The sequence below is a fragment of the Eurytemora carolleeae genome, unplaced genomic scaffold (genome assembly GCF_000591075.1).
Source record: "Eurytemora carolleeae unplaced genomic scaffold, Eaff_2.0 scaffold602, whole genome shotgun sequence".
NCBI classification, from domain to species: domain Eukaryota; kingdom Metazoa; phylum Arthropoda; class Copepoda; order Calanoida; family Temoridae; genus Eurytemora; species Eurytemora carolleeae.
Genome location: NW_019396510.1, coordinates 148345 through 164537, shown reverse-complemented (window position 1 = coordinate 164537; position 16193 = coordinate 148345). Strand labels below are relative to the sequence as shown.

Here is a 16193-nt window from a genome sequence, read left to right as displayed (position 1 = left end):
ATTTTTTTTGCAGCCGTTATAACTGCATTTGTTTTTAAATTAGTTTTTAAGATTTAATTTGCAAAATTCATATGAAAATTTGTTTAAGTTGCAACCTTTGGTTCTCAGTGTCACACACAAGATTATATATAAGGAGAGATACTTTGGATAAATGTCGTCTTTATTGCAATGTACACTCTAAATCCTCATATGACGTCACTGATACTTAACATACAATCATTATGTTCAACAAATATTGATTGATATAACAAGTTGGAAGCTAAGAAATACAACGTTCTAATTCAAGTTTTCAATTTTTAAGTTCGTTTATATTTAGTGAGCCGAACAATTTATCATTCTTTAAAATAATGACGTCATATGAGGATTTAGAGAGTCTATTGCTATAAAGGTCGTCTTCACCTACATTATTCAACCTTGGTCACACAGGAATATTATTATTTGAAAATAGAAATACATTTTCAAAAATTATTTTGACAATTTGAAAACATCCAAACCAAAGAAAGGGAGCAGAAGAAACAAATAAAAAATCGTACATCTTTGAAAAAGTATTTTTATCCCGATAACTCCATGCCCCGTGGTATGTTTATTACGTTACAGGGATACATAATGAATTTGCATTACACTAATTAGATCTAAGAGTAATCATGCATAATTATATCATTAAATATATCCAACACGAGAGATCCACGTGAAACTAACCAGAGATCCACGTAAAACTAACAAACGCTAAATATGTATGTTAGGGATTAAATTTTAAATCACGTTTTTTTATTCAAAGGCTAACAAAGAAAGCGTTAATGCCTTAAAGTTTAAGCTACAAAATTCGAAAATTCTACTTTTGAGTGGACTGAAACCAAACAATAGGTCACACCAACTTTTAGTTTAGAAGATAGATTATTATACTAATCAACGATTTAAACGCTATAGACCAAGTTTATGGGCTCAAAATGGTCAAAACAGCATGTACAGTATAGTTCGGTCAAAGCTGGTCCAATCAGGCATATGTACAATAACGTTCAAAGACGTGTTGGTCTAAATCAGGCATGTGTACAAGTACGTTCAACGATGTGTTGGTCTAAATTGCAGACATATGTACAAGTACGTTTAAAGATGTGTCGGTCTTAATCAGGCATCATGAACAAGTACGTTCAAAGACGTGTCGGTCCAAATCAGGCATATGTACAAGTACGTACAAAGTAGGGTTTCCAGCACAATTGGGAAATCGTCGTTTTGCGAAAATTTTGCGAGTAAAAAAATGCCGCCAAAATTTCGCATTTTGGGTCGGTCAAAATATCAGGCATATGTACCGTACGTTAAAGTTTAGCTGGTCAAAGGCACAAAACAATTGTGTAATGTATTAACTAAATTTGTTAAATTATTTTACTACAGTTACTGCAGAAACAGGTCGGAGCAAAGAAATGCGAAATTTCGCGAAAATGTTTGCTAAATGCGAACGAAAATTTTCGCATTTTTTCACGAAACGTTTCATTTGCTGCAAACCCTAGTCAGTCCCCCCCTTCTGTCTGTCTGTTTACTTGTAATTTATAATTTATATTCAGAATATATCAACTCCAATAATCTATAGATTATATATTATGTGGATTAAACTAAGGTCATTTTTTTACTGTTTTTACAAGAAAAAATTATTAGTGAACATTCAACTAGAAAATTCCTAAATGTTTTATGGGATCCATCTTTCACATAAAAAATCAATGAGATATTATGTAAATTAGCAAAATTTTCAAAATTCAATGCTTTTATCCTCCTCGGATACTAAACGAACACTGATGCATCTACTCTTGTTTACAAATTCCGCCCAGAGAGAACTGGTTTCAATATGTACGCAGAGTATATGCAACTGTAATTAACTTTCCTTGCATCATAACCTTGGTTTCAGTTAAATATTTTACTCCCTGAAATTAATGGGAGTAACAATATTTCATTAATTAAATTTTATTTTATCGTTTTGATACTAAAAGACATTGAGCAATGAATTCGTTGGAAATTGTAATTAAAATGTTAGCAATAGCCACAGATTTAAAATATATTTTAAGCTCCACAGCTTTCCCAGCATCTTGCATAGGTTTAATTCGAAATTTGGGTGAGTTTGGGGGGGGGGTTATCGGAGAATATTAAGAGAACTTGATTTTCTAGCGGAGTCCGACCAACTGGTGTCCGTTCTCAAGTATATATATATATATATATGGGGAGGTTCCAGGCCACTCCCGTTCCTTACTCTACCTTCTAACACGTTCCATTACCTTCTCACATCCTACCCTATTTACTAACACACTCTCCCTTACCTTCCAACACTCTCCCATACCTTCCCTCACCCACCTCTACCTTCCCACACCCTCCCCTACCTTCCCACATCCTCTCCTACTTGTCCAAACCCTCCCCTACCTTCCTACATCGTCCCATAACTTCCCACACCCTCCCTTATACTACTACATCCTTCCATACTTTCCCAATTCCCACACCCTCCTCTACCTTCCCACATCCTCTCATTCTTTCCCACACCCTCCTCTACCTTCCCACATCCTCTCATTCTTTCCCACACCCTTCCCCACCTTCCACCCCTTTCTAGCCATTGGTTCCCAAGAAAACTTTACAACAGCATATTAACAATTAACATCAAGTGAAATATTAAATGACACGGAATTAACTATTTTAGTTATCTGAGGGAAAAATTTAACTGAATATATAATGAATTGAGCGGATTTGATATTCTGAATGCTTATTCTTTTATATAGTTCTGATTTTAGTTAGAAAAGAAACACATGTTGCGTTCTGACTGCTTATTGTTTTAAATAGTTCTGAGTTTAGTCAGAAAAGAAACACATGTTGTGTTCTGAATTCTTGTTCTTTTATATAGTTCTGATTTTAGTTAGAAAAGAAACACATATTGTGTTCTGAATGCTTATTCTTTTATCAAGTTCTGATTTTAGTCAGAAAGGAAACACATGTTGCGTTCTGAATGCTGATTCTTTTATCAAGTTCTGAGTTTAGTCAGAAAAGAAACACGTGTTGCGTTCTGAATGCTTATTCTTTTATCAGAATGTTCAGAATGTTCAGAATGTTCAGAATGTTCAGAATGTTCAGAATGTAAGTGCAGAAGAAGGAAGTGATGCTATTTCAGAATATTTTCTCACTCCTTCAAGTAAATACAAATGGGATCTTTTTATTTTCTTGTGTTTGACATATTTGTTTGTCAAAACTGTGACAGCTTAATCAAGATCTGTCATGCATGTAAAGTACGGATTATTTCGAATGAATTACATTGTCAAAGTGGCTGATTTTTAAACATAGTGTTTACGTAATTTCAAGTCAACTTCCATCTAAAGAGTGGAAAATGTCTGATTCACAACAGAACTCTTTACATCTTTGTCTTATTAAGAATAAAGAAGAGAAAATGATGTAAATTATTATTATTTTAAAGATTTATTCACACACAAAGATATAAATACATATATAAATGGTGTAGTTAAAATTTGTTTAAATAAATTTTTTTTTTGAAAATACAGGTTTCCAAAAGAAAAGAGAAAAAATATGCAAAATTATGCACAAATAGAAAACATAGAAAAAATTGTCCGAGTCCGAATTCAAGGCGTTTTAAATTAGAAAAACAAGGATACCTCCCTCATTGTTACAATACTCATGAAGAGGTTTAAAGGGACTGTAAACGTAATTTTAAGTGACCCTCCGTGCAAAGATAGAGATGCTTGATTCACATCGGTACCCTTGAAAGCGATGTCTGAACAGGTATGCATTATTTAACAATGTTTAAACTTTTGAAAACTAATTTTTTAAATTGTGGTTTCTCTTCAAGACTGACTTGCACATTTCTACTACAGAAAACCATACAGAAATGATCAAATTAAAAACCTAGAAAGACGACAATATATTCCACATTATTACACAGATAAAGGTTTCAAGGGTACCGTTGTAAATTGGGCATTGCAATTTTGCGTACCATCCTATTAAAGGGTAATCTATTGAAATTACACGTCTATACTCTATATATAGTCCTTTTTTAAAGTTTTTCAGCTTTTCAGCTTCAAAAGACTATAAACTGAGAAAACCAGACGGATCAAGTAATTGAAATTATGACAGGAACCTGGAAAAATTGAATAGTAAAATATATCTTCTACCTTAAATATGTTATTTTAATAGTTCACTATATCCAATGTGAACACTTTTAAAGGAACTGAGTTTTTGCAACAAACTCAAATTGTTAACTTTATATATCTTTACTACCTGAAGGTTAAAACCTTTGATATTTCAAACTTAGATTATTTGATCTCACAGAATTCGTAGTTTGAAATATCAAATGTCTACAATATTGGGTTGTAAATATATAGGTATTGGAAAATCAGAGTTTTTGGCAAAAACTCAATTTATTCAAGGATGAATGTGTTCCTACAATTAAAGTTATCACTGCAGAGCTGAAAACTTTAGAATGAAATATCCAGAGAAGCTCCTAAATCCTTAATATCCAGATTAAATATTGCTTGTTCTCCACATGAATTTAAACTCCAGATTAATTATTCGACGGGATATCTGGATATTTCATTCTAAAGTTTTCAGCTCTGGGTTCACAGGGTAGGACTACCAAGGGATATCTAGGAGGAATTAGATTAATCCGTTGATCTACAAAAGATGGAGATTAATCCGTAGATCTTCATAAGATGGATATTAATCCGTAGATCTAAATAAGATGGAGATTAATCCGTATATCTTCATAAGATGGAGATTAATCCGTAGATCTACATAAGATGGAGATTAATCCGTAGATCTACATAAGATGGAGATTAATCCTTAGATCTTCATAAGATGGAGATTAATGGTAGAACCTGAGATTCAAGACACAAAAATTCTGAAATCAGGAACATTAATCTTATAAATTTAGTTTTCATATGTTTAGCTTATTTTGTCACTTCCATTTGCACTAAAAGTTTTGCTGTCAAATATAATAAATTTAGTTTTCATATGTTTAGCTTATTTTGTCACTTCCACTTGCACTAAAAGTTCCGCTGTCAAATATAATAAATTTAGTTTTCATATGTTTAGCTTATTTTGTCACTTTCAATTGCACTAAAAGTACCGCTGTCAAATATAATAAATTTAGTTTTCATATGTTTAGCTTATTTTTTTCACTTCCCCTTGCACTGAAAGTTCCACTGTCAAATATAATAAATTTAGTTTCCATATGTTTAGCTTATTTTTGTCACTTCCACTTGCATTAAAAGTTCCACTGTAAAATATAATAAATTTAGTTTCCATATGTTTAGCTTATTTTTGTCACTTCCACTTGCACTAAAAGTTCCACTGTAAAATATAATAAATATAGTTTTCATATTTTGAGCTTATTTTGTCACTTCCACTTGCACACTAAAAGTTCCACTGTCAAATATAATAAATTTATTTATTTTCCCCTGAAATTAAAAAGTATCGTTTTCTTGAAATATAACATTATAAAGTGGAATAAAATATTTTTGATTTTTATTCATAGAGAAAATACAATTTATTTTGAACAATTTGAAAACAATAAAAAAAGTTGCGAATGCAAAACTTATTTTATAAATGATCTAAAAAAACGAAAAAATGAGTTTTACATGAATACGTTATATAAACATAAGATTAAATAAATAACACAGTGGTCTCCCGAACAGAGTGATAAATGTAAGACGACCTCAACAGTCAACACAGTGAAAACTAATAAAAATTTGCTTTTTAAATTTATTTTTCTTCAAAAACAATTTTTCAGAAGAGAAAAAACAAGTGTCGTTATAAAAAAAATCATTTATTTGGGAACCACTCTGCTAAAACCTATTCAACATATTTTTGAGGACCACTGTACTGAAACATTGAAAATAGAATTAATTGAGATTTTAACACATATGAGTAAAATTGCTTTTGAATAGAAATAAATAAAATTTTCCAATATTTCTGCTTAAAAAGTTCCACTACAGACTGTTTTTCTTTTGCTTCTGTACATTTTTCTGTACACCTTTATGTACACCTTTACGGACACCATTGTGTACACCTTTATGTACACCTTTATGTACACCTTTATGCACATGCTTGCTCTGTATATTGTTCAACATCTTGACGAATTTATCCTTATTCTTCTTCTTCTCCTTCTTTATTCTATTCTCTAAACTGTCATGGTCGACAATACCGTCGTGGATGTAATCACCAAAACATGATTCATTTACTGGATCCATCTAAATATATCAATATGTTTCATTTACTGGATCCATCTAAATATAGTAATATATGTTTCATTTACTGGATCCATCTAAATATATAAATTTGTTTCATTTACTGGATCCATCTAAATATATCAATATGTTTCATTTACTAGATCCATCTAAATATATCAATTTGTTTCATTTACTGGATCCGTCTAAATGTATAGCAATCTGCAATATGTTTCATTAAATGGATCCATCTAAATATAGTAATACATGTTTCATTTAATTATTGATCCATCTAAATGTATAGTAATATATTTCATTTCATGGATCCATCTAGAAATAGTAATCTATATATAAATTTGGCTTGTCTGTCTGTTTGTCTGTGCGTCTGTTTGTTTGTATCCAATAATCGTCAAAACGGCTGAACCGATCGGGCCCAAAGTTTTTGTGGGACATCACGTGACCACAGGGAAGGTTTATGAATGATCGAAATTTCAAATATTTGTCTCCATCAAAATTCGATCTTCATTAAATTTTTGAAAATTTTGAAAATCCACGAAATTTTTTGTGAAAATCCGTGAATTATTTTTCTTTTGTTTTAACATGTACACAAAGAGAACATGTTCACAATTAATTTAGAAGATGGGCGCGAAGCGTCCTCTTAGGCTAGTACATATGTATATTTACTGAATCCATCTAAATATAGCAAAATGTTTTATTTCCTGGATTCATGTCAATTTCAATCATAGCAGTCTTATTTAATCTAATTAAAATTTAGACAAATTTTACGTCATCATAATCTTTAATCAATCTTTTTTAAAGGAACTTACAATACTATGATAGCAGGACCCGCAGCAACAGCTGTGCGTGTCTGTGACGTCACAAGGATGATAACCATACCTCTTACAGTGCCCCTAAACATGTGACATGTCAGGAAATGGCGGAAATTTTGCTACTAAAACAGTAGAATGTTTTATTTCAAAATGGTGGATTATTTGCTATTCAAAATGGCGGAATATTTGCTGTTTAAAATGGTTGATTATTTTCTGTTCAAAATGATGGAATATATTCGTGCCTTTTAATTGTTATTAAAATGGTGGTTTTATTCGCTATTTAAATTGAAGGAAAATTTTGTATTCAAAATGTTTGAACATTTTATTTTAAATTGGTGGAAAATTGATTTTAAAAATAAATATTTGTATTTAAAATGATGGTTTATTTTGCTATACAAAAAGATGGAATATTTGCTATTCAAAATATCGATTGGAGCATTTGTGTTCAAAATGGAGGTTTATTCACTGTTTGAAATGATGGAATATTTATCCAAGGTCATGGAATATTTGCCATTTAGAGTGATGGAATATTCGTGTTTAAAATGGTGGTTTATTTAACGTTCAATATGATGGAATATTTTCTATAAAAATGGTGGTTTAATTATTTAATGTTCAATATGATGGAATATTTTCTATAAAAATGGAGTTTATTAAAAGTTCAAAATGATGAAATATTTTCTATAAAAATGGTGGTTTATTTAATGTTCAAAATGATGGAATATTTTCTATAAAAATGGTGGTTTATTTAATGTTCAAATGATGGAATATTTTCTATAAAAATAGTGGTTTATTTAATGTTCAAAATGATGGAATATTTTCTATAAAAATGGTGGTTTATTTAATGTTCAAAAGATGGAATATTTTCTATAAAAATGGTGGTTTATTTGCTATTCAAAATTGCGGAAAATTTAAAGATTTTTCAATTGTTTGTAATTCAAAATATTAGGTTATTTGCTTTTCAAAATGTAAAAATTAAAAAATGGATAAATATATCAATAACTAATGTTATAATTATACAAAATGTAAAATTTTGACATTTAAAAAAAAACACTAAATGATTAACCATGATAAGGATTAAAACTAAATTGGACACCATCTAGCGTTAATATTCCAAACTATTTATACCTGCCAACATCTAGCTACCTCCTTCTCGCATGTGTAATCTATACATCTAAAAATAATCATGTACAAATATTTATAATCACAATTCATACAACTGTTCCATCCAAATAGGTTGTCAAGTACAAAAGATGGCAACACAGACTGCGTACATTTTCAATACAGCTGTATTGACGTCATAAGTGTCAACTCAAATTCTGTGTCTGAAAAAAACTATAAATAAAAGTGAGAATGTAAGAATAAAGTGCTTTTAGCTACGCTCAATTTAACAAACGCCTGTTTAAATAATTACTTTATTACTAAATTTATATACTTAAATTTATAGAAACGTAAAAATATTCAACAGATAGATAGGTGACGTGGCCGGAAGTTGCTCATCTTGCCGCGTCTAGATCTTAGGTTCAAAACTCCTCAGAAGTCTCGTCTTCCGCCACTACGCCGCCACATGCTAATCTTTTAATGAAAACAGTGCAATTTTATATATTCTTTTTTTCTGTTTTTACTTCATCATTTAACGTTCTATTGACTAAATAACAGGGTTGAAACTGATTTTGTCCATGGCCCTTTAACATTATAAAGGGTGTCCCAAAAACATGAGAATTCAGTGACGAATTGGATATCGTCTTTGAATTAGCATTGTAATACCTAATTTCAAAACCCATAATATTATTATGTCTGCATTTGCAGTTTTTAGGTCTAAAAACAAGGCATGTCACGGACCACTGCGCCTTTAGTAAAAGTAAATTGAACCTATATGAACCATAAAGTCTGACCGCGTCAACCTTGTTGCACCGGCCAGTCCTGTCCATAGAGCTAGGTACAGTACAAACTGGGACCGGAAAGGTTGACCCGGCTCGGAAATTCAAATGTGCTACGGCTGCCCATGATGTTAATGCAAACTTTTGTAATAAGCTCAACAAATTTTACGGAGCAGTCTAGTATAACTGTTCTAACGCCAATATTTTCTAATGAATTCAAAAGGTAAAAATGTCAGCATGTATCTAGTCAGATTCTATGTAAACATTAGTAGTTCCATTTTATGGTATTCTATGCAATGAGACAATTCCCCGTTTTTAGGTTCTCAACCACGACATGTTAAAGTTAATTGCACGCTTAAGATTGACATTTTATATGTTTTCGATCACAACATCTCTTATTGAAGAGCTATGGGAGAGTTTTTAATTTCTAATAAAGGAATTATGATTCCGTGTTGGAAATTCTGATTTTCTATTCCTTACATCTTTGAAACCTGAATTCTGCTAGATCAATTTCTCAAAGTTTGAAATATTAAAGTTTACACCATTAGGTTGCAAAGATATAGAGGTTAGTTAATCTGAGTATGTGGCAAAAACTCAGATCATTTGGTTAAACAAAAAATCAATCCTAGAGGAGCTACGAGGTTGCAAAGTCGTGCAAGTGATGTCCTCCTTCTATCTAGTTCAGTGTAATGTAAATGAAACCATGTAAACTTTTTACATTTTACTTTTTATTTGAAGGGTTTCAAGACGGAATATTTAAATATATAAATTTGTGGTAACATTCTTACCTTAAACTCTAGTTTTATTTAAACATTTGATATTTCAAACTTTGGACATTCAGTCTAGTGTAAAATTTTCAACGGTCCTTAATTTACGGTTAAATTTTTTAAAATCTTCGATTAAAGTTTAAAGAAGGTTATCAGTTCCTTTATAAAGGGGAAAGGTCGATTAACAAAAAAAGTTTTACTAACTTTTTAGTGCATTTAGTACCATCAGGGTAGCCTAGACATGAGGCCCACATAGTCAGCGATACATCATGATCTACAGGACCTCGTAGTAGAGTACCTAGATTAAGATCAAGTATTTAAATTTGTCAAAAAACGTAGAGGATATCAAGATCAAGAAAATGGTTTAGCGCTATCTAGCACAACAGTTTTGACCTTCTCAGAATACCTAATTAAATTGCTGAATGATAGATTCAAACTGCGTTTGATGTAGATAGATAGATAGATAGATAGTTAGATAAATAGATGGATAGATGAAATCTGATAAATTCAACAAAAACCTCTTTCGATCTAGAAAAACCAGGATGTTCGTCAATTATAAAGGTTATTTATTGACAGTTTAAAGATTTCCATGATAGATTAGACAACACAAATATTTTGTAATATTTTAATTATTATTATTATCGATAATAACAATCCTGCATATATTCTATATATTCGTATATAAAGTAGTAATCTCTGTTTGGGTGTGTATATGTTTGTGTGTCTGATCATAACTCATGAATCCCTGGATCGATTTGGCTTAACCCTATTCCTTAAAAACGGCCTACACTAGAACTTTTTAACTTCATTGTGGTGAACAACTTTTTATTTTTTTGCTAGGGTTAGCTCGAGGGCGGTGTTCCAACAAAAAATTAAAAAGTGAGTAACTTTCTATCAAAAAAGCTGAAGACTAAAATGTATTTATTTGAAAAACCCTTGATTAATAGGTGTTATTTATAATTTATTTCCGTGTATGAGGGGGGGGGGCGGAAGGGGCGCCTAATCAAACTCACCTCTGTTTTTTATCAAAGATTTCACTTCTAAGCATGTACAGTATAATACGGTTAATAACATGAACACAAGCTGAAATAAACTGGACCGAACCATGTTATTATCTAAAATATTTTATTTTAAAAAAATAAATTAAAATTTTTTAAATACAACTTTATCCATTATCATTCAAAACTGCAAAAATGAGGAGAAGGAGAGGGGGGTCAAGAATTATGATAAAAATGAGGAAAATGGGAGGGGGGTCAAGAATTAAAATAAAGATTGCAAGAAAAATAATTAATTTTTGAAGAATTATTACCGCTGAACCCATAAATCCTTATGAAAGTTTCAAGGAAGAGGGATTGAAATCTTTTCAAGGTACGTCGTAACTCATGTAACCCTGAAACGGCCGGGACCGAAATTTTTTATATCTTTCTCAAAGATAACATAAACTACAAAACTGTGTCGTAGACAAATATCTTTTTCAAATACATTTTAAAGACTGAAACTATAATTTTATATTTTCCTCGATTTAAAGAGTGACATGTCCGATTCACAACGCTACTCTTTTAACCTTTGTCGGACAATGGATGACTAAGATATCATCTTTAAAAAAAAATCTTGAAAAGTAGCAACCTGCCAATAGTGTTACAACAACTAATAACTATATAATTCATGTTCCGTTTAAATTCAACTTTGTTAGGAGAGTCGGTAATGAGAAAAGGCAGTAAACCTTAAATATACTTGGTTTATGACCTTTTGCAAATATGCAGAAATTGACCTAGTTTTTTTACGCCTACAGGGTGTCCCGGGTATATTGGTTTCTCAAACAGGGTTAAACAATAATAATGGGTTTACAAACACATCATCACATCGCAATACATGTTTCCAAATTGTACCCTCAAATTTCGTAATCAAATTAAAAGTAAAAGTTGGATGGCTGCCAAATAAGAGACAAAAATTTGCACTTATTCAACAAAAAACGCGTAATTGGTTGAATTTTTCTATTAACTTCCGAAAATCCTAAGTTATAACAATTCACCGTTCACGGTTCAATATCATTGCAGTATTTGAAATCAAATTGGCAGTAAAAGTTGCATGCCTGTCAAATAAGCGACAACAAATCGCTAATTTGGTTGAATCTTTCTGTTTATTCCCGAAAATCCTAATTTAAACAATTCACGATTCAATATCATGACTGTTAAAGTTGTATGACTGCCAAATAAACGTCACCTAATCGCTTACAACAAAAAAACGCTTGTTAGGTTTAAATTTTCTTTTTACTTCCAAAAATCCTAATTAAAGACAATTCATTATTCAATAATTTAAGGACAGTAAAAATCAATATTTTGTCAACAAAAATTGGATGACTGTCAAAAAATCGATCTTTTGTTAAATATAGGCGCTCTTTTAGGGATTTTTGGGCAGCAATTCAACTATAATGCTAAATGCCGATTTTTTATTTCGAATGGCCCACATTTTACTGAGTCGTGAAATGTGCTAAATTAATTTTTCGGTAGTGAACAGAACAATTTAAACGATTTATTAATTTTAAGTAAACTTGCAATCTGATCAGAGACGACTGTACAGAATTAACACTGTCTTTTTCCTTATATTCAGGATACCCTGCATTAGTAAATATTAAATACATTAAAAAACCTAAAAACGACTATATTTGGGCAGAATACTTAATTCACCTTGCAAACGTCATATTTAAAGAGTTTCAGGTCGTCTGTACAGTCTAATACTTTGTGAGTAACCCTGTATCTTAGACCAGGCGATGGGCAAAGTTCTATTAACGCCCGTAGATTTGTCAAAATTAACGGAAATTTCGTTGATTACAATCTACCTAATTGACAATTTTACTATTTTTTTTTACATTTGTATAAATTCAAGGCAAATAAGTTTTCATTTGATGGTCGCACGGTTGAAGACAGTTCCTTTAACGGAGGAAGTATTTGAAAATTTTAGAAATTCTGTTTAGGACCTACCGTACATTTCAAGATTATAATAATATTTCTGATGGAATCCGACTGCAGATATTCAATAACCTTCATATTTGATGGATGAGCTTTTTGCATATTTCCATAAAACACGCTTTTTATCCTCATTCCAAAAATATAAAATTCAACGAATTTATAACGCAGGATAGGGTGGTTCACAGATAGGAAATAATACAAAAAATCGTTAATGAAAGGTTTAAAACTCATCTTTCATTAAAAAATCAATTTACTGGAAAACAATCTAAATCTTATTTTTAACTCTTGGACTTATACAGTCTAAGGCCGCGGCTTAAGTTTGAGACGCGGCTCAAATATGGTTGGTTCCACTTAAATTTGTATTCAATGTTTCAAGATTTAAGTCGGCGCTCAATTAAAACCGGTTTTTGGTGGATTTGAGACGCGACTCAAATTCATTAAATTCGGACTCTGTATGTTTTTAGACTAATAAACTGGAGTAATTACAAAAAATATTTGGAAACCATTTTGGGATCCGTAATATTCAAAATAAAAAAACTCAGAAACACCTCCACCGATTTGCCTCAAATTTTGACTGGGGAACTTGGAAGAACCACGGGAATGTTCTTAGCTTGGTTTTGAGATTTTAAGTTGAGCGACCCGACTTTTATAGGGATAAATAGCTAAAACCGTAAGCTACGACAAAACGCGGGTAAACAGTGGGACTGATTTTGAGTAACCTGGGCAACTGGGCTTTGATAAAATCTTCGATAAAATCTTTAATAAAGCAGAGTACATTTTTGAAACCGAACATAGTTTAGACTATCACATAGTGATTTGAACGGTATGTAAACTCAGTAGACTGCGCTTATATGGACAACGAGAGACTGTGCTCTAAAACATTCTGTGCGGCGTAGAAAACACCGATGGAAACAAACAAAAGGAATCAATATAAATATTGATTGTTTCCGTAAGTCGTATCCTGTATCCTGTATCATCTATCTCGTATTGGGTTTTCTGTATCCTGTATCCTATATCCTATATCCTGTATTCTGTATCCTGTATCCTGCATCCTGTATCCTGTATCCTGTATCATGTATCCTGTATCCTGTATCCTGTATCCTGTATCCTGTATCCTGTTTCCTGTATCCTGTATCCTGTATCTTGTATCTTGTATCCTGTATCCTGTATCCTGTATCTTGTATCCTGTATCTTGTATCATGTATACTGTATCCTGTATCCTGTATCCTGTATCCTGTTTCTTGTATCCTGTATCCTGTATCCTGTATCCTGCATCCTGTATCCTGTATCCTGTATCCTGTATACTGTATCCTGTATCCTGTATCCTGTATCCTGTATCCTGTATCCTGAATCCTGTATCCTGTACCCTGTATCCTGTTTCCTGTATCCTGTATCCTGTATCTTGTATCTTGTATCCTGTATCCTGTATCCTGTATCCTGTATCCTGTAACCTGTATCCTGTATCCTGTATCCTGAATCCTGTATCCTGTATCCTTTATACTGTATCCTGTATCTGAATCAAGTTTGATTAATATTGAGAAAGAAAGGAATATTGGTTAATATTGAGAAAGAAATATTGGTAAATATGAAGAAAGAAAGGAATGTCGATTAATATTGAGAAAGAAATCAAAATTGGTTAAAAGTAAGAAAGAAATATTAGTTAATTTTGAGAAAGAAAGGAGTATTGATTAATATTGAGAAAGAAAGGAATATTAAATTTTGAAAAAAATTGGAAAATTAAGGATTAATATTTAGGATTAGAAATATTGAATATAGAAAAAAATAACAATTGATGATTAATATTGAAGAATGTATTGAAATGACGAAGTCTGACGCAAATTAATTCACAAAACAATAACTTTAATCTTAGTATCACACCGTCAAATTGTAAAGGAACTGAGTTTTTGCCACAAATTATGATTTTACAATCGCCATATCTTTTCAACCGGATGGTGCAAACCTTTGATATTTCAAACTATCATTATTTGATCTAAAATGATTCATAGTTTGAAATATCTAAGGTCTCCGACATTCAAATGTAAAGATATAGGAAGAAAATCAGAGTTTGTGACAAAAACTCAATTCCTTTGCAAATTAAGCCGAGCTTCTAATCTCAAAACCTTTCTTTCAATAAACCTTGGTCCTTTTTATGATTATCCCAAGGTTGAATAATAAGGTTGCTTACTCTAAATGCGCTCCAATCGACGGAAATGTCGTCGCCTTAGCACATACAGTTAGAATCCGCATATGACGCCACTTTCACCAGTGACGTATATGCGGGTTTTATTTATCTATTCTAAGGAGACGACATTTTCCTTACATTGGAGCGCATTTAGAGTAAGCAACCTAATTATACAACCTTAGACTATCCTATAAAAATATTTGAATTGTTAAGACCTTTTAGCGAAGATATTTCAGATTGGAGATAATGCATTGCTTGCAGATAAGGGTTAGAAAATAGATTCAGTATGTTTTATGGATTTGATAAAAACTACCACCAAGGTAGGTCAAGGGCGGGACCGGCGGGTGTAGGGGGGGAGGGGAAGGGAAGGGAAGGAAGTCGACGACGTGGAAGGGAGGGGCATTAAAGGATAACGACTCATGTTTCAAAGATATCGTTTGGAAAATTAGAGTTTGAGAAAAGTAATGATGAATGTCTTCGAAAACTGAGCCTTCCAACCCTCTATGTTTACATAACAAGCGTGATAAAGGTTCTTGGGAAAAAACTTCATCAAATGCTTAAAAATTTTAATTTTTACAATGTTATGTACAACAAGCTAAAGTGCCCGGCGTTACCCATGGAATTTAAATAAAATTCGAATGATGTTACCCCCTGGGTCCCCCATAGGTTTCCTTAACAAATTTTAGCCTATTTGGTCCAGCCGTTTAGCCAGCTACATATATATATAGAGTTGTTCAAAGAATTGTAACTACTGAAGATCGTCATGATGGCGTGAAACATTCTGTTTAGTATAATTCTTTTTTAATAAAAAATTGGAAGTTAAAAACTGAAATATATATGACTCAAAGAAGTTCGTAGTAAGATTTTGATTCTACTGGAGACCACCGGAGGGATTTTATTTTCACTGGAGGGGTTTCAAAAAATGCTTTTTGCAATTTAAAACTTTACGCAGGGTGATTTACATTCCACTGGAGGGATTCAGATAGCCTTCCTAGGGGTTTATAATTCCACTGGAGGGATTTAGTTATCCTACCAAGGGGTTTATAATTCCACTGGAGGGATTCAGATGTCCTTCCTGGGGGGTTATAATTCCATTGAAGGGATTCAGTTATCCTTCCTAGGGGTTTATAATTCCACTGGAGGGATTCAGATATCTTTCCTAAGGGTTTATAATTCCACTGGAGGGATTCAGTTATCCTTCCAAGGTGTTTATAATTCCACTGGAGGGATTCAGTTATCCTTCCTAGGGGTTTATAATTCCACTGGAGGGATTCAGATATCCTTCTTGGGGGGTTATAATTCCACTGGAGGGATTCAGTTATCCTTCCTAGGGGTTTATAATTCCACTGGAGGGATTCAGATATC

At 32.1% G+C, this 16193-nt stretch overlaps 1 protein-coding gene across 1 annotated transcript; it reads right to left on the bottom strand.

Moving 5' to 3' along the window:
- Window positions 1-5584: 5584 nt before the first annotated feature.
- LOC111704605 (uncharacterized) lies at window positions 5585-10820 on the bottom strand. Its single transcript, XM_023476891.1, has 5 exons — window positions 10691-10820; window positions 9882-9975; window positions 8159-8204; window positions 7031-7114; window positions 5585-6227 (listed from the first exon to the last, which is right to left on the bottom strand). Exons 1-5 carry the CDS (start codon window positions 10782-10784, stop codon window positions 5967-5969), a joined length of 579 nt encoding a protein of 192 aa, XP_023332659.1. The 5' UTR covers window positions 10785-10820; the 3' UTR covers window positions 5585-5966.
- Between the last annotated feature and the right edge of the window lie 5373 nt (window positions 10821-16193).